Source organism: Tasmannia lanceolata, unplaced genomic scaffold (assembly GCF_043159265.1).
Source record: "Tasmannia lanceolata isolate RefF3 unplaced genomic scaffold, GAP_Taslan_0.1 ptg000021l, whole genome shotgun sequence".
Classification (NCBI taxonomy): Eukaryota; Viridiplantae; Streptophyta; class Magnoliopsida; order Canellales; family Winteraceae; genus Tasmannia; species Tasmannia lanceolata.
This window is the reverse complement of record NW_027518698.1, coordinates 6,292,933-6,312,990: the sequence shown is the minus strand read 5'-3', so window position 1 is coordinate 6,312,990 and position 20,058 is coordinate 6,292,933. Positions and strand designations below refer to the sequence as shown.

General features: G+C 40.1%; 1 protein-coding gene across 1 annotated transcript; it reads right to left on the bottom strand.

Annotated features, from left to right (window-relative positions):
- Positions 1-16,648: 16,648 nt before the first annotated feature.
- On the bottom strand, positions 16,649-19,103 carry LOC143855402 (uncharacterized). Its single transcript, XM_077365519.1, has 4 exons — positions 18,972-19,103; positions 17,300-17,788; positions 17,081-17,182; positions 16,649-16,993 (listed from the first exon to the last, which is right to left on the bottom strand). The coding sequence occupies exons 1-4, from the start codon at positions 19,101-19,103 to the stop codon at positions 16,649-16,651; spliced, it is 1,068 nt and encodes a 355-aa protein (XP_077221634.1).
- Between the last annotated feature and the right edge of the window lie 955 nt (positions 19,104-20,058).

Below are 20,058 nucleotides of genomic sequence, written 5' to 3'. Positions count from 1 at the left end.
AGCTAGGAAGGCATCCTACTCCACAATTAGGCAGTTTTACTTTCCATTAAAGACCACTAGTGATATATTCGTCCCCATTACTTACTTGGGACAGCCCCCTCCACTGTATTTATAACTACTCTTTCACACGAAATGGGGCAGTCGCAGGTAAGAAAAAGGGGCGAGTATATCATTTCCCCACTAGGTATTATTATATTGGAGGTGAAATACAAGTGTGGTCCAATTATTCAGTGATACAAACCATTTTCAGTCATGCCTTTCTATGGAATGGGCCATGCCTCAAAATCCACTCCCATATGACTATTCTAACTCTCCAATTTGTGGTTGTGATTACAGATAGTTGCCTCTTTTGATGTTCTCTTTAACGTTTGGTTGCCGGAATTTTTTTGATTCTCGGGACTTTTGTGGAATTTATGCAGGAAACCCACGTTTGGTTGGTGGGCTCAAAATAATCCCAGGAACCAAAATAACCCCGCACGAAACCCCAGGAAGGGAAAAATAAAATACTCCCAGAAACCAAAATAATCCCAGGAACCAAAAATAAGCTTGCAGAAGAATTTTTTTCTTCCCAACAGTTCAAGCAACCAAACAACATAGTCCGGTCAACCAAACATGGGATTTTTATTTTACCGGGATATTTCCAGGGAGTTTTTTTTCCCACGAATCTCCCAGGAAGTTTTTTGTTCCACAAAAATCCCAAGATACCTTATTCGATCAAGTTTCTATCATAATCTAATTATTAGAGGATTCAATACAGTGGCGTAGACTTGTGGTTGCTGCCTGTTCAAAGAATGAGATTATGTACACGTGACATATATGAGGCCTAGAGCCACTTTTCTTTGCCGCCTTATTATTTTATTTTATTTCTTTATTGGTGCCTAGGCCCTAGATCAATTTTGGACGAATTTGGTTTGATTTGGGGTTCACCATCGCCAATTTCATGTGAACTTCTTATCACAAGAAAGGGTAATGACAAGAGGTAGAAGGAGAGGAAAAGAATTCACAAGATAATTTCCCACATCGGGGGGGGGGAGCCCTCTGCAACAATTTTGATTTTTAAAAGGGGATTTTATTCAGCATAATCCAACTCAATGACAATCTGGTTTAATATTTGCATACCTTAACCGGCTACTATCACCAGATACGACTCCAAACTTATCCTACCAGATTCTACTACTCCTATCAAATAGGATTGCTATGGTAGATAAACTCCATACCCAGTGGCGGAGAAAGGATTTATACATAAGGGGGCAGGCTTAGACATATGGGGGGCACGCTTCAAATTTTAAAGGGAGCTGAGCCCAATTGAGTAGGGCCTATTAAGGAGTTTGGCCCAACTCAACAGGGGCAGCTGCCCCCCTTATGCTACATGTAGTTCCACGCCTGTCCATACCTTATCCTACCAAACTGCTACTTGAATCATCATAACAAACTCCTGTGAAATAGGACTCCCAAGAGTAACAACTAACAAAAAGTAAATAAAATGCACGTAACATCCTACTTCCCTAGGAATAAACCTTGTCCTCAAGGTTCAAACTGTGGAATCCTCTCTTTCAAACGATGCAATGGTTCCCAAGTAGCATCCTCATGTGGCAAGTTCCACCACTAAACAAGGACTTAAGTTACAGCACGGTTATGTTTCTTTACAGCACAGTTATGTTTCTTCACAATTCGGCGCTCCAATATAGCGATGGGTTCTACCAGCAGCTGTCCTTCATCATTCATTTCTGGTAGGTGAGTTTGAGGTAACACTTGTTGTTCGAGCATCTTCTTCAAGCAAGAGACGTGAAACACGGGATGAATCTTGGAAATAGGAGGTAATTCCAGCTTATAAGCCACAGGTCCGACGCGTTGCAACACCTTAAATGGACCATAAAATCGCGGTGCAAACTTCTGATTTCTCCTCATCGCTACTGTAGCTTGATGATTAAGTTGTAGACAGAGAAAAACCATGTCTCCCTCCTAGAATTCTCACTCAGTACGATGCTGATCAGCTTGTTGTTTCATTTGGTAGCTGGCCTTTTGCAAATTCTCATGAATAAGCCGTATGAAGCTATCTCTGTCAACGTAACTGCTGGTCGACAAACTCCAACTGTTGTTCCACCAGGTGTGTACATCTTTAATGCTGGAGGTGTCTGTCCATAGACCACTTCATATGGAGAGGTTTGAGTAGCCGAGTGGAAAGAAGTGTTATACCACCACTCTGCTAAAGGTAGCCAACGAGCCCAATCTTTTGGCCGATCACATGTAGCGCAGTGTGGATATGTATCTAAACATCGATTAACAACCTCTGTTTGCCCATCCGTCTGAGTATGGTAGGCTGAGCTCATTTGCAATTTGGTACCTTGGTGTCTAAAGAGTTGCCAGAAATTACTCATGAAGATGGGATCTCTATCGCTAACGATGGAGATCAGCATTCCGTGTAGCTGGAAACCATGGTCCAAAAAGGCTTGGGCTACTCCAACAGCAGTGTAAGGATGGCTCAAAGTGATGAACTGGGCATATTTGTTGAATCGATCTACGACAACAACTATTACATTCTTCCCAAACGACACAGGCAATCCCTCAATGAAGACCATAGAGATATCAGTCCAGACCCGCGTAAGAACTTGTAAGGGCTGCAACAGCCCTGGTGAAGCGATATTCTCCCCTTTATTGCGTTGGCATTCTTCACACTGAGCCACAAAAGCGACGGACATTAGAATGCATCCCCTTCCAAAACACCGAGCGGGCAAGGCACTTCAAAGTCTTGCGATAGCCCGCATGGCCATGCACGGGCGAGCTATGCAACTCCTGTAATAATAAGGTCTTCATAGGAGAAGTGCTACTGATAACGAGTCATCCTTTGTGTTGTAACTCACCCGCGATCCAAGTGTAGCTGGCTGCTGCTGTGGGGTCTTCTTGTATCCGATGGATAAGCTCCTGGAGTTGCTCGTCAGACTCCCATTCAGCCTTAACTTGTTGCATCCAGTCCATTTGTGGCACTGTTATGGCATAAAGCTCACTTGTATTCTTAGGTAGCTTTGATAATGCATCAGCCACTTTGTTCTCCACTCCACTCTTGTGTGAAATTTCATAATCATACCCAACTAGTTTGGTTAACAAGCACTGCTGAACGGGATTGCTCACTTGTTGCTCCAAGAAGAACTTGAGACCATGATGATCTGTTTTGATTTTAAAGTGCCTTCCAATGAGATAAGGTCGCCATTTTTTAACGGCGTAAACGATGGCCAACATTTCTTTTTCGTAGGTAGACAATCCCAAATGCTTCAGTGATAACGCCTTGCTTGTAAAGGCGATGGGCCTTCCATTTTGCATCAGCACCGCTCCAATACCAACTCCTGAAACATCACTTTTAATGGTAAACTCCTATGTAAAATCTGGTAGCGCCAATACTTGGGCTGAATTCATAGCCTGCTTAAGCTTGTCAAAGGCTTCCTCGGAGCTAATAGTCCATGAGAACGCCTCCTTCTTAAATCTCCTATAGTACCCAGTGAGACCCAAGAATCCTCGTACAGCCTCAAGAGTCTGAGGTTTTGGCCAGTTGAGAATATTCTTAATTTTGACGGGTCAGTAGCAACACCATCATCGGAAATGATGTGCCCGAGATACTCCAACCAGGTTTGGCCGGAAGAGCACTTTGAGCTCTTGACGAATAGCTGATTTTGTTGTAGTAACTGAAAAGAAACATACAAGTGGTGCACATGGTCTAACCAAGTCTAACTATACACGAGGATATCATCAAAGAAAACCAATAATAATTTCTGTAAATATGGTTTAAAAAAATCATTCATCAGACCTTGGAATGTAGAGGGAGCATTCATCAAGCCAAATGGCATGACAAGGGTTCCACAAGCTCAAGCTCAGCCCATGTCTATATAACGGGCTTCGGGCCGAGTTCGGGCCTGACTAAATTAGAAAATTTGCACGCCCAAACTCAGCCCAAACTCCACAACAGGCTTCGGGCCAAGTTCGGGCTTGCCCATCACCTCTTATTTTCTGCACGAGAAAAGACTAAGCCAAGCACAGAAAAGCCAATTTCATAGAAAGCCATTAAACTTGTTGTCTTTGGCATGTGACACCGATTGATTTTTTGCCAGGTTTTGTCTTATTCATTTAATAAATCTGAGGTCGAACTATAGCCTATAGGATATGATGATCCAAACCGTTCATATGGAGTGGGCTGAAGAGGGGCAAAATAAAGAAAGAAAAAAAACCTATTTAATGTCGAACTATAGCCTATAGGATATTAACGTTTAAGTAACCTATTTAATTAATATCTACTGATTTTTAAGGGCATAAAAAATCTTGAAAATTATATAGTAAATATTTTATCGGGCCCGAGCCTATAACAGGTTGGACGACCCTTGATCAAGCTCAGCCCAAATTAGAGTTCGGGCTTCAACTTTTGACCAAGCTTAGTTTGGCTTGTTCTCATTTTAATTATGGGCCGGCTTTTAGCGGGCCGAACGGGCGAGCTTCGAGCTTGCCCATCCCGATTGACAGTCCTAATCATGTGAACGAAATGCAGTTTTGTGAACGTCTGGCGGGTGTACATGGATTTGGCGAAACCCAGATCTCAAGTCCAATTTAGAAAATAGTTTGGCGCCATGAAGCTCATCTAGCAACTTGTCAATTGCTGGGATCAGAAACTTGTCCTTAATAGTGGCTTGGTTTAAAGCTCGGAAGTCGACACAGATGCGCCATGAATTGTCCTTCTTCCTTACCAGAAGAATAGGGGAAGAGAAAGGGTTCGCACTATGTCGTACTATGCCAGCTTGTAACATCTTCTGAACTCACCGCTCAATCTCATTTTTTTGCATGTAAGGATAACAATAGGCTCTAACATTAATGGGTGTGGTACCTAGTACGAGTGGAATCTGGTGATCATGTGATCGTTCGGGTGGAAGAGTTGAGGGTTCTTTAAAGATGTCCTGAAACTCATGCATTAGCTCAACAAGTCTCAGGTCTTCGACGGGGGTCGTATCATCAAAAGTCATGGCACAAAGCTGAGCTAGAGCCCCATGCTTTTGTTTCTTCAATATCTTCTCCACTTTGTCTTAGTTCATCGAATGAATATCTCCATTCTGTGCTCTTCTCAAAACAAAGCGCTTACCATTGATCTAGAATTCCATTTGTAGCTTTCCAAAGTTCCAAATGATGTCCTCGAGCGTTGTCAGCCATTGAATTCCCAACACAACATCATATCCACCTAACGGTAATAGTTTAACATCGGTGTAAATTGTTCATCACAGTTGAAACAGAACCCTTTGGCTCTACAATAGTTCATCTCAGCTTGGGACAAACTCTTGAATGTAGAGGTACCCGAGCCTCCGTCCGTTTTGGTCATTGATTTTGAGATCGCAGCTGGCTTGAACGGCTCTGGCTTGGTGGAATTAGATCATCCACAGCGTGCCAAGGCTTCAACATTTTCCTCCTGGAGCCTTGGCAATCCCAGAGTCTGGCCAATGGTTGTTGGCTTGAACATCTGAACGGCAGTGCTGATCTCTTCCTTCGAGCCACTAATGAAGCACCTGATGAAGAGATCATCGGTAAGGCTTGTGGTGCGTGCTGCTAACTCTTCAAATCGGTCCTGATATTCCTTCACCGTGGACTCTTGGCTCTGCTTTGATAAAGATCCAGTGAAGTCCAAGAGCATTTGGACCGAATCTGGTGCACATGGCATCGACTAGTTCTTTCCAACTCACCCGCTCTTGAGTTTTTTCAAACAAACGAAACCACTGCAGGGCCTTCTTCTTTATGTGGATTGATGCAAGTGGGACTTTCTGCTCTTCGATGATAGAGTTGTAGTAAAGAACTGTTCTACTCAATAGATCCAACCGAGAGGTTCTTCACCATCGAATTGAGGAAATTCGATCTTCGCAAATTTGGTACGTATAGGTCCCTGTGAGCATGTGGCTTTGTGTGACGTGGATTGTGCTGAGTTGTTGGTTTCTTGCCGTGATCCTGCAACTGATGCAGCTAACTGGTCATATTTGAGATCCATTGCTGCAATCAACTCCCGAATTGTCTTGAGATCCATTGCTGCGATCAGCTCCATAATCTCCTTGAGATCGGCTTCTTGTTTGGAAGAACTTTCCCGCAATTTGCCAATCTCTGCCTCCATCTTCTTGTCCTCTAGTTCCATCAGCCATCACTTTACTACACAGACCAAAGAAACGACTGGCTTTGATACCAAATGATAAGACTTTAAGTATAAGAAGAGAAAAAAAAATTCACAGGATAATTTCCCACATTCGGGGGGAGCCCTTTGCAACCGCTTGAATTTTAAAAGGGGGTTTTATTCATCATAATCCAACTCAATGACAATCTGGTTTAATATTTGCATACCTTAACCAACTACCATCACTATATACGACTCCAAACTTATCCTACCAGATTCTACTCCTATCAAATAGGACTTCTATAGTAGATAAACTCTATACCTTATCCTACCAAACTGATACTTGAATCATCATAAGAAACTCCTGTGAAATAGGACTCCCAAGAGTAACAACTAACAAAAAGTAAATAAAATGCATGTAACAGGTAAGCTTTTAAATGATGGTTGATTTCTGCATTAGGGTTTTCATTTCTAGATTCTACTCCTAGGGTTTTCAATTTATGTGGAAGGGCTTTGTCCTTGGAAATCTTAGCATATATGCCATTAGATTTTGAGGGCATTTCTTAAATCAGTTTTGATTAGGATTTCTTCTTGATTTCCTGACACATTAAGGCCTTCTTTGGATTGTAGGAATTTTTCGGTAAAGTTCTTAATTTTTTCACTCGTGAAAAAAGATAACTTTCTTCAGTGTATCTATTACTATATATGATCAAAGAAAAGGCCGTTTATTTTTATTTTTAATGGGATTTGCTAGCGTCCATCGCAGGGCATTTTGTGGATGGCTTGTTGCATGTGAGAGCAGCCACATCAACATCATGAATGAAAACAAAATCTGCAGAAAAGTGAGCCGGTGTGGAAACTCTCACATGCAACATACCATGATTTGCTTTATCAGGTATCAAAAGTGATAAAGCATATCTTGGGTGAAAGGAACATAGGAGTTTGTCGCTAGGGATTTGTCCAAATAGGATCGTCCAGTTCCTATAGAACTTATCACTAAAATACCCCTAGAAGGGGATAGGTCTAAGTGGAGCGAAAAGGGTTTTCCATGAGATGGGAAAGGAGAACTATTAGCCCCACACGAGTTTTGTGAATAAGTGATTGTTTGATAATGAGCAAGGAAGATCCGTCTTTCCGTGTCGCAACTGATTTGATAAGTTACGTGTCCGGTGCACGGAGAATTGCCTTTGGTCCACCAAACTAACTTACTCATGGCAGCCTTCTGGCCTCCCAACGACCTATAACGCTAGTCACTACTCCCACTGGGGCTAGGAAGTAAGCCCCACAACCCATAGCGGCGAAGAACAAATAGACTTGTCTTGTTAGAACTAATATTTATATCTGTAGTTAGAAATACTTTTTTCTTGTCTTTTCTGATTTTTTCTATTTGATTTTTTATTGTGGTTGTACCATCAGTCAGATCTTTCCTTCTTTTTTTCTGTCACTGAATAATTTGTCCAATCCATGGATCTAATTTGAATAGTCTAGTCGTAAGAAATCTTATTACTGATTATGGGATCTTTTCCAGTTTCACTCGGTTGATATTCATTTGTTCCTTTCGATGAATGCAACCACTTGAAGTAATGAATATTATTCAGATTTTGAGACAGAAAAACTCCCCCTTGATCAATCAGTTATTTTGAAATGTTTGACTGGCTACCCACAACCCATGAGTTCCCCTAAGAACAAGCAAAAAAGATCCTATAAAAAAAAGATATAGATGCTCATCAACACACAGATGGCAGATGAAGGTTACAGATTCGGCCAAGAGGAAGAAACTTTTAATATCGTCACTGCTCATGGTTATTTTGGCTGATTGATCTTCCAATTGTGGACCCGAGATCTTGAGGCTGAACCCGAAGGGGGCCTCTCTATCTCCACACGATGGAGAGCTCCTGCCACGGCTCTCTCGAAATGGTGCCATCACAGCATGAGTCATGACGATATATGAGATACCTCTTGATCCAAGGACAAAGCCCTGAGTCAAGACGTACCTAAAACAACTCAGAGTCGCCATCCATGGATAGGCCATGGAACCAATATAACACTTTGTCCAATGGATAAATCTAGAGATATAATTTGGGTTCGTGCCTGATTACAAGTTGGGAAGGTGTTAGGCATCCAACTCGCCTGAGCGCACTCGGTCTCTTATGCCATCTTTATTAACTTTGAGGAATTTTGGGTGAAAATCATGTAAAATGGGAACGAATATCCCCGAGAAAAATGTCTTCCTAAGCATGCATGACCCAGGGATGGGTAAATAAAACGAACAAGTCCTAACTCATCACATCTAATCCTAACTCATCACATCTAATAAAGCAGTAAACATTCACATGCACGGCTACAACTAAACAGGATAATGAGCAGATATGATAAGCTAGAATAAGCAGGAAAGTAGTAAAATAACTATAGCTAAGCATATGAATGACCAGTAATGGAAGCAGTAAAAAGAATAAGTATACTATAACTAAGTGTGTGAGGTGCAATAAAGAAAGTGGTAAAGGAACAAGTATACTATATCTAAGCAGGTGTATAGCAATAAAGGAAACAATCAACACTACAGCTAAGTGTGTGCTAACATGTGAGGCGGTGTAAGAAATAAAGATAATCAAAAGAAATGAATAAATACACTAGCATGTCCCTATGCAAGAAACAATACTGAATAACAAACTCAAATCCTAAAATGCTAACAACAAACCCTAAAACTCTAATTACTTTTCGGACCCGAATCTTGGATGATTTGATATTCCAAAGCCGCCTACGTATCCCTGCTTCTACAGGAATCAAGGCCAAGTAGTTCTTGCACTTCTATTCTAAACTATGATGCCTAACACATCTAGGACTGCTATCCTAGACTCAATCAACTAGACTCGACTAGTTTTTCAAGTTTCTTATGCGATTAGTTAAGTTCAAGTGGATTGTAGATTTTAAGACACCTTATATGTCCTAACTACAAGGCAAGTTTAGCCCTAAGCTAACGCAAGTGGTTCCTAATATCCTATGTGCAACTAGGCTATGTATCCTAAGAAAAATATGAGATCACTAACGCATCATATTCTAGTCATCAATCGGCAATGTGGATCGCTAACTGACCGGACAGAGGCGAGGACAAACTCCTAGCTAGGATAGACTCCTAACTCTAGAGGAAGATCTTTTCGAAAACAGTTTACAAAGTTTGTATTTGAAAGAGTTCTCAAAAGTTTTATTTACAAAGTTTGACTGGACCTGGGATAAGGATCCCAAGCTGCCTACGTACCCCGTCGGAGAGGATCAAGTCAACGTAGTTCGGAAACAGACTTTCCTAACTACTCCCCTAATGACTCTTGACTTTTTCAAATATTTTTAAAGTTTTTCAGATGTTTTTTATGTTTTGATTTCTGATGTTCTTTTATTGTTTTGAAATGTTTCAATATTTTTGATGTTTTTTTGTTGTTTTAAAATGTTTCAATGTTTTTTATTTTTAAAGATGTTTTCACCCTTTCAGCTAAAGTGAACTTATATGACCACACTTCGTGATCCACAGCCTGGCGGAGTGTCAACGCTAAGAACAAAATTCCTAGAGCTAAAGGGTAAACTCATATACTATGTAAGGGTAGGACAGATTCCTATCATCTATAAGGGTAGGACCGACTCCTGTATTCTGTAAGGTAGGACAGACTCTTAAATTTTCAAGGGTTGGACAGAATCCCATGACTTTATGAAAGGTTGGACATAATCCTAACTCCTTATGACGGTAGGACTGACTCCTAACTAGATGACAGACTCTAATCTATAGGACGAACTCCTAACTAAAGGGTAGACTCCTAGTCTATTGGCTAACTCCTAACCTATAAGCTATAAGGAGAGTGCTAGGTAGACTAAAGCAAGTCTCCTAGAAGAAGAGGAGATAAAAAGGGGTGCTAGCGAGACTGTGGCAAGTCTCCTAGACACAGAGGTGGGCTCCAAGTAACCTTATCATTGCCCTAGCAATAAATAAGGGTTAGGCAACTAAGAGACTATGTTAATCTTTAACTTAGAGGGGCTTTATGAATGAGAAGAACTGAAGGAAATTGAAAGTGAAAGCAAAACTCTATCCTTGCTTCCTTTGGAAATTAAACCTAAGAACTCATTATATTCCTGACCCATTTTAAAATACAAAGATAAGTGAAAACTCAACCTGAAAGTGTTAAAGTAAATAATCAAGTTTCAATCCCTATACCAATTAAAATATTCTACTACTGATAGAATACATTGTCACCAATAGCACCATTGTCAGAATTTAGTAATACAAATATCAACTCCTTAAAATGGGTGTCTATATCTACATATCTGCATTATAAATGGATGGACTAATTCTTATAAACCCACAGAACATAACTGTACCTTAGACAGATGAGCTGATTTTTATAAACACACACAACATGACTGAACTATAGATTGATGGGCTGATTTTTATAAACACACAGAACATGACTGAACCTTGTGTAACCTGTAGTACCAAAGGTAAAGTGGAAAACTGAGTTTGTACAATTTGCAATGCCACATGTAAAGTAGAAAACTAACTTTATGCAATTTGTAGTGCCATAGGTGAAGTGAAAAAATGACTTTGGGCAACTGTAGTGCTACTTGTGATATCAAGACCCTTATGAAAACACTGACATAAACACCACCTAGTGTCAACAGTTACACATATTCCACTTGAGTTCTTATAGTAAAATCCACCAAAATATCATAACTGAAGCAAGTATCTGAATTTTATCACTATATACCAATATACTCATAAAAAAGAAAACACTCAAAGGATCTGAATACTCATATAATAACAACGAACACATAACTTGTACTCTACACTTCAGAATACAAACATTTAGAGCAAGAATTTATCATTACCAATGTTATAACTTCCATATCAAATATGTGGCTGAAAAATAAAGCATGTTACTGGAATAAACACCCATGTCAACAATGTAAAGTGACAGAAACTTGAGGAGCAACACTTTGACAAAAGTCATGATCCATCAAACATATATGTGCTAATATTTACATCTACAAGAGTATTATAGTAAGAGACTATTGGGACCTAATCAAAGAAATAAACTTGAATTACTCAGGCAAGAGAAACTGATTACGTCTATTTCCCCCGTTTTTTTTTATCACATGATCAAGCAAACCTTACTCTATCTAGAACTTTGTCTTGCATTAACAAAACAAAATGTGCTCTGAATTTTATGAACAAAGTCGACAAAGCATGCTTCAAATTTTCGAACAAAATTCAACAAAAAGAGCTCTGAAATCTTGTGAATGAATGCAACAAAACGTGACTGAGAATCTCATCAAGAAAGGCAACTGCACATGCTCTGAATCTCATAAATGAATGCAATAGAACATATCTTGAAATCTCATCAATGAATACAAACAAGACATGTTCTGAACCTCATCAATAAATGTAATAGAATGTGTTCTGAAATCTCAAAACATGCTCTGAATATCTTTTGGAATTGTTATCTCTATCAATTTAGCAACCATTTCTTTTAAGAATTTAAACATGCTCTCATAAACTCAATGAATCATTAAGAGTAAATTTTGCATAGGTTACAAAATGTAATACAAGGAATTAGGAAAAGTTGAAAAACATCAGCTCTAAGTAAGTAATTTTAAGGCTGAAACAATTTCATCATGAATTTACTTTTGTTCGGATCAATTTCGTGAATCTCACAAATTCTTCCAGGTGTTAGTCAACATCTAAATCCTCAAGATAGCACTGATATGAAAAATGAGAGATCTCAGCCACAAGATAGAGGAAACTCACACAGTTATTGAAAATTCTGAAATATTCCATAGCAATCAAATGCATATCTGATCAGGAAAAATCGATTCACAATGCTTTTAAAAATATCAAGCCTCAAATTGAAATCGCCTTTCTCTAGTTCTCTCTCTCCTCGAGAATCAACTTTGCACGGACATTTTCGGATCTTAAGAAAATTGATGAACAATGCTAATCCTTCAACCTGAATTATGGTGAAAAACTCGCTAAATCTGAGATTCTTCTAGCTAGAAAAGGGCAAAAACAGATCTAGGGTTTGACAAAAAGCTAGAGGATGAGATTTGGAGGTTTGAAATGAGGAAACAATGGTGTAATCAATAACTTGTAGAATTCAGATATCAAAGAAGAGGAAAATCTAGATCGGACATAGCAAAGTTAGGGTTTCATGCAAGAAACAAAGAGAAAACAAGGGATAACCAGTAGATTAAGGGAAAACAAAGAAGAAAACAAAAGGATTGTGCTGGCCAAAGCTTGCCGGAGAAGATCGAAGAAGATCAGAGAAGAAGAGGATGAAAAGTAAGAGCTAGGTTTAGGGATTTGAATCAAGGAAATATTGAGTAATAGATGAACCTGAAAACAGAACACAAGATCAATAGAGGCTAAGAAGAAAGAAAGCTGACTAGAATTATTGCCGAAGAACGACCGGAATCTGGCCAGAATCTGACCGGAGGCTTGCCGGAGAAGAGAACAAGAGAGGTTAGGGTTTGGTTAATGTTCGAGCTCTCTTTGTTAGCTTTTTTTTTTCTCTAGCTCTGCTAGGGTTTGAAAGAAGCCCTAAAAATTAGAAGAGAATGCCCAAATGAGGGCCTTGTCTCTTATTTATAGATTTTTCCATAATTTTTAATTCCCTTAGGTTTATGAAACACCCCCTTTTTCATATATATTTAAGCTTTGTTATCATTAGATAAGGGTGGTTCAAAGAAAATATTTTAATGAAAAATTATGAAATAAAACCCACCCCTTTAGGTGCCCAAGGATAACCCTCTACTGCAAATCAATCTAATTGAAACACACCTAAACTGGATAAACCACTCCCATCTTTCTACACTATGCTAAACTACGCTACCCACATCGCTCGTTTGCTAGGCAAACCTCAGCAGATTTCAACAAAAATTTGCAGAGACCTAATTGAGACCTTAAACTACCCTAAGGAGAAATTTGGGGCCCTAAATCATTGATTTGATAGGGTTTTTATTAAAACTAACATGTTTAGGGTTCGGTCAAAATAGGGTGTCTACAGATGCCCCTCTTTAGTAGAGCGTGCTCGTCACGCGAATGCCAAAGCTGAACATACAACACATTTTTGCCGACCCGAAATTAAAATAAATCGAATTTTGGTCTTTAGTTTTGAAAATGATACTCACAAGGGTAAATTGGTGTTCACCGTACTCTGACTCTGTAGGCACTAGTGAGATAGCCTCTCTCTGACTCTTAACTCGTCATTCATGATATATCAGTGATATAGCCTCTCTTGCAAAATATCAAAGGATTGATTTGGCTATGAATGAGCTTGAAAATTGAAAGCATTGTTTTAACTACGAGTGATCTTGAAAATTGAAGAGAAATGAGCTTAGATGCCGTTTGAAAATGGACTTAGATGCCATGTGGAAACAGACTTGGATGCTGTGTGGAAACGGGCTTAGATGCCATGTGGAAATGGACTTGAATGCCGTGTGGAAACGAACTTAGATGCCGTGTGGAAACGGACTTGAATGCCGTGTGGAAACGGACTTAGATGCTGTGTGGAAACGAACTTGAATTACGTGTGGAAAAGGACTTGGATGCTGTATAAGGCGGGGTGAGGATGGATGCCGTAGCAGGCAGATGCTGAAGGATTAGGGAAATTGGACTGGATTCGAAATTAGAAGGGGATTTTGATTGACTCAACTGGGGATTGATTGATCATCTCTTGCCGAGAGAAATTAAGAGTGCATGTTCTCTGCTGAGGACAAGACTTGAATGACTTGCTGGGGTTTTGGGTATTGCCCCCCCCCCCCCCCCCCACCGTTTTTTTAAAAGAGAACTGTATTCTACTGATGTGAACTATATTGAAGAAACTAATTTTTAAAAATATTGACTTTGCTGAAAAGAATTTGATTGAGGAGCTAGATTCAAAGAATGTGTTCAAGCTCCTCTTATCTTCATTTGTTGAGAATAGCCATCTCAATTACCATTGTTGGGTTGGCATCTTTTATGACCTGATAGCTCAGGTTATATCAGGTCATAAAAGATGCTCCTAGTATAATTTTCACTTCCATGACAGATTCATAAGAGACCAAAAAGTAATAGGGAACAACAGAAGGCTTTCATTTCATGATTGTTTGAAGTTACAAGATTTTTCTCATGTATAGCAGACTGAATTTGACTGATTGCCCTTTTTTCCGTTTCTGATGACCACTGCCACGAGAATGAGTTTAAGAGCTTGCCAGATGGGACCTTCAAGGAGACACAACTTCATTTTTCCCTTCAATTTTTTTCTTTTTTTACCCCAGCTTTGGGAAGGATACTGACTACACAGGACTCTGGAACTTGACCTTGACTCGAAAGAGAAAGAACTTTGACTAGCAACAAACGAGGACTTCGACGAACACATGACTTAGACTCTAAGAGAGACTTAATCTGTTTCTTAGCCTGATAAATGTTTTAGGATGGTATAGTCTACCACTCTTAGAATCTTTTCAAAGCCATGTTTAAAGGTGTTTCATTCATCTTTTTGGTATTTTTGTCATGGTTATTATCCCTTTAGTTTGCTTAATCTTAACCACCTTAGCCTTGAGAGTGTTAGAAGAAGCTCTGCTGGCCCTTACTCAGACTTTGGAGTAATGCCTCAGAAGAAACGAAAGTCTTGCTGGCTTTCAGAAGTCCTGTTCTTTATGAAGTCACTGCCACGACCAAATCACCTTTTCAGGTTTTTGATCAGCGGACCGCATGCCTTATTTTTTGCCTGGACTGCCTGCCCTTGTAGGTTTTCCATCTAGCAGGCCCAGCACCATGATTTTTGCCTAAGCCGCCCTTTCGGATTTTCAACTTAGCGTGTGAATGACCCTAACTTTTGCCTAGCCCGCCCTTTTGGGTTTTTAGTCTACCGGGTCTAAGACTCCATCATTTTTTCTCTCTTTCTGTTTCTCTACAAACCTGGGCTTAAATACACCAGAAGGACTTTTAGGTAGGCTTGGGTTGAAAAGGGTTTTGACTTTGGTAAGTTTGTATGTATTTCGACCGAATCTGGGCCCTCCAGACTGCATATGTATCATCAAAGAGAATGAGAATCAGGTCCGCGTTGTTCGCCCATTGGGGTTTCATGGTTTGTTTTTGTTTGGTTTCTTTCTTTCTTTTTTTTTCTTTTTGAAAGATCGCGGCCGAACCTGAATTGATCAGGCTGCCTACGTACCCTGTAGAAAGGGATCAGGACATAACGTAGTTCAAATTTAAAAATAAAATGCCCCTAGTTTGTGTGTAACAAAGAAAAAGTTTTTTTAGGCCAAAGGGGGTTTGCAAACAGTTTTTTGACTTTAAGCTTTTTGGCTTTTAAGCTCTGGTCGATCAAGGACGACCTCTTGGTTTGTCTAAGCATAGTACTTCTTTAGTTGATCCAGGATTGTAGGTTCTGTTAATTTTTCTCCATTTTTATCAAGGAGTCTTATGGCTTTTCCAGGTAGGACTTCATCGACAATGTAAGGACCAGACCAGTTTGGCTTGAACTTGCCTTTGGGATCAAATACCGATGCCCTGTAGGACTTCAAGACAAGATCTCCTAGATTTAAATCTCGGATGCGGACCTTCTTGTTAAAGGCCCTTTTTATCCGCCTCTGATATCCCTGAATGTGATATAAGGCTCTAAGCCTCTTTTCATCTATCATCTGCAACTCAACATATCTAGCTCTTGCCCATTCAGACTCTAGAAGATTCGCTTCCATCATTACCCTTAAGGATGGGATTCTCAGTTCAACAGGGAGGACTGCTTCCATTCCATACACTAGAGAGTACGAAGTTACACCTGTAGAGGACCTGATCGATGTTCTGTAAGCCCACAAGGCATACAGGAGTTTATTCAACCAGTCTTTATATGTCTCTGTCATCTTACTGATAATGACCTTGATATTCTTATTCACTGCCTCTACATCACCATTTCTCTAAGCTCTGTAGGGAGATGTCTTATGATGTTTTATCTTGAACTCTTCACACAGGTGCACTACCTCTTTCTTGAAATGTGACCAATTGTCAAAAATCAACTCATGAGGTACCCCATATCTGCAGATGATGTTTGTATTGATGAACTTCACGACTGTGTTAGAAGTTATGGAAGCATACGAAGCAGCTTCTATCCACTTTGTAAAGTAGTCAATAGCTACAACAATGTACTCATGTCCACTTGATGATCTTGGATAGATTTTTCCAATGATATCTATCCCCCATACTGAGAATTTCCACGGCGATGTCAAAGAGTAACTCTGACGGATGCACATGAATGAGGTTTGCATAGACTTGACACTTGTGACATTTCTTCACGAATGCAAAGCAGTCTGCTTCCATTGTGGGCCAATAGAATCCAAGTCTTAAGATCTTTGTTGCTAACATCTTTCCATTCATATGAGGTCCACAGACTCCCTCATGTGTTTGCTCTATGAGTTCTGCAGCTTTATCCTCATCAACACATATAAGCTGTATCCCATTAAATGACCTTATGTATAATTCTTCACCACAAATAATGAAGTTGGAAGCTAGCCTTTGAAGAGTTTTCCTCTCTTTATTTGAAGCCTCTGGCGGTTTCCAGAAATGAGGTTCTTGATATCCATGTACCATGGATTTCGATCTGGACACCTTGATGATATCTCTATAGCATTCACATGTACTGGAGCCCATTGCAACCTCATAGCTAAAGGCTGGGCCTCTATTGTCGCAGAAATATCTAACATTGAAGCCAGAGTAGCCAGTGCATCAGCAAAATGGTTCCTGGTCCTCGACAACTGAGTGAAAGTGATACTTTTGAATTTCTTGACCAGAGATTCTAAGTATGTGTTATACGGGATCAACCTTGTCTCTCTTGTTTTCCATTGCCCATTAATCTGGCAGATGATCAATATTGAATCCCCAAACACATCTATTTCTTGAACTCGCAAAGCTAAAGCCGCTTCAAGTCATGCGATGCATGCCTCAAACTCTGCCATGTTATTTGTGCACTCAAACTGCAACTTTATGGATATCGGGATGTACTCTTTCTTAGGAGATACCAGAACTGCCCCTACTCCTTGACCCTGATTATTGACCGCCCCGTCAAAGTACATTAACCACTTGGTACTCGCAGTCTCTTCTTCAATATCCATGATCTCTTCATCAGAAAATTCAGCTTTCAGAAAAGCATTCTCCTCAACAGGAGCATCAACTAATTGCTCAGCAATGATTCGCCCTTTAATCGATTTCTGAGTGACGTAAGTGATGTCACACTCAGATAATAACAATAACCACCTTGATGTTCTTTCAGTAAGGGCGGGTTTCTCGAACAAGTACTTCAACGGATCCATCCGTGAAAGCAGAAGTACTTTATTCGATAGCAGATAATGTCTGAGCCTCTGAGTCGCCCAAACCAATACTAGACATGTCTTTTCCAAGATGTTGTACTTCATCTCATATTCTAGCATCTTCTTACTGATATAATAAATGGGCTTTTCCTTCTTAGACCCTGCATCCTGTTCAGCAAGCATACAACCCATTGCCGTGTCTGTAATAGATAAGTACAATAGCAACGGTTGGCCATGAATGACTGGTGATAAGACAGGAGTCAAAGATAAACATTTTTTAACTTTCTCAAACGTCTCCTGACACTCCTCATTCCACTTCTTAGGAGAATTCTTTTTCAGAAGCTTAAACATAGGTTCACATGTCATAGTCAAATGAGATATGAACCTTCTTAAATATTGCACTTTTCCAAGAAAATCACAAATTTGCTTTTTTGTCTTTGGTGGCTCCATTTCTTGAATAGCTTTGACCTTTTGAGGATCCACTTCGATTCCTCTTTCACTAACCATGAATCCTAGGATTTTTCTGATGTAACTCCAAATACACACTTACTTGGATTCAAACAGAGCTGGTATTTTCTGATTCTTTCGAAGAACTTTCTCAAACCAACTGTGTGTTGCGGTCGAGTCTTTCCTTTAACAATCATATCATCTACATAGACTTCGACCTCTTTATGAATCATGTCGTGAAGAAGAGTAGTTGCAGCCCTCTGATAGGTAGCACCAGCATTTTTCAAACCAAACGCATTACTCTGTAGCAATATGTGCCCCACTGAGTAATAAATGCCGTCTTCATCATGTCATTAGGTGCCATCTTAATCTGATTGTAGCCTAATAACCCATCCATGAATGATAAGAGAGCATGGCCAGCTGTATTATCCACCAGAAGATCAATGTTCGGCAAAGGAAAATCGTCCTTTGGACTTGGCTTGTTCAAATCTCTGAAATCGACACACATCCTGACTTTTCTGTCCTTCTTGGGCACCGGTACTATGTTTGCAAGCCACTCAGGATATTCAACTACTTGAATGAATTTTACTTCCAGTAGTTTCTTAACTTCCTTATAGACTTTCAACTCCCATTCTGTTTTGAGTTTTCAGAGTTTTTGCTTCTTAGGCTTAACACCAGGGATTATAGGTAATATGTGTTGTACAATATCCTCACTCAACCCTGGCATGTCATCGTAAGACCATGCAAAAACTTTCCTGAACTCCTTCAGTAAGGTGATCAATTCCTCGCGCTCCTCAGAAGATAAAGTTTTGCCAATCCGTATCTCCCGAATTAAGGATTCATCATCAATATTTACGGTTTCAATTTGTTCTTCAAGTGGTTTTGCTCGACGACTCTCCTCCTGTCGGATCATATGTTTGATTTCAGGGGGAGTTTCGTTTGCATCCTCGTCAGAGGGGGAGTCTTGATTGTCATTATTAATTTTTTGATCAGGTTTGGAAGCAGAATCAGAAATAGAAGCAGAAACAAGAATGTACACAAAAGAGCCCTTTATTTCATTCATGGAATCAATGATTACATCAGTTGAACTGGCCACATCAGGCGTTACATTGGACTCTGGGACTGTATTTACAGACTCAATGAAAACATCAACATCAATTGACTCAGAATGACTATGAACAGAGAGAACATCAGACTCAATAGATGACATCTCTTCAAACTAGGCATCGCTAAGAGAGGACTCGCAACCGACTCTAGAAGCGGACTCCACCCCTAAGGTACCTGTATCACAAAAAGAGTTAGTGGAAACAGACTCTATATCAGACTCAGAAACAGACACGTACTTTGAAACGATTGACTCTTTTACGGGAACCAGATTATATTAGAGGACTACTTCGGGAACAACCTGTGTGGTCCAGTTATCAAGTGGTCCCTCAGCTGGGGTAATGCGGTCCTTTGGGTTTATGAAGTGTGTGTCTCCTCCAATCATTGCAATGATTGGTGCCTCAACCTGAAACAGGGAGTCTAGGAGTTACGGTTCAAGGTTCCCAACCTAGTCGGTGTCTTGCTTCTCTGTCTCTGTAATCTGTTCAATGAAAAAGTCCTCTGGCAGTTCATCAGCAAAGAAGATCTCTAGTCCTGGCAACTTCTTCCCAGTCTCATCAAACCACGGCTCTAGAAAACCATAGAATGGACAATTAGCCCCTTCCTTTCTGAATCGGCCGTTCATGGCCATGCTGTACGGACCCATAGGTAATTCCAAACCCTTATGACGTAGCTCGGCCCATTTCAAAATGTAAGCTTTCATTTCCTGGACTTCCTTTCGAGTTGGCTTGTACCCTAACTATAACAACTCATTCACAGTTCTCATTTCTGGCCACTTAGTTAGACCTTGCAGATTCCTTCCTAGACCGGCTCCAGGGATATAACATCATTCTGACTATCTGGACATTAGTGGTTGATAAAAACATGATCTCTTCACTCATGGCTTCCTCTACACTGATAGCAGAGACTTCTAGTGAAAATCCTGTCAAGGTGACATCTCTAGAGTCCTCGTTGAGTGGCTCAAAGGTGATTTGTCCAATTTTTGGTTCAGGGACACCTCGAACTGTGAGCACTCTTTTATTTCTGATAAACTTTAGTTTCTAATGCAGTGTTGAGGGAAG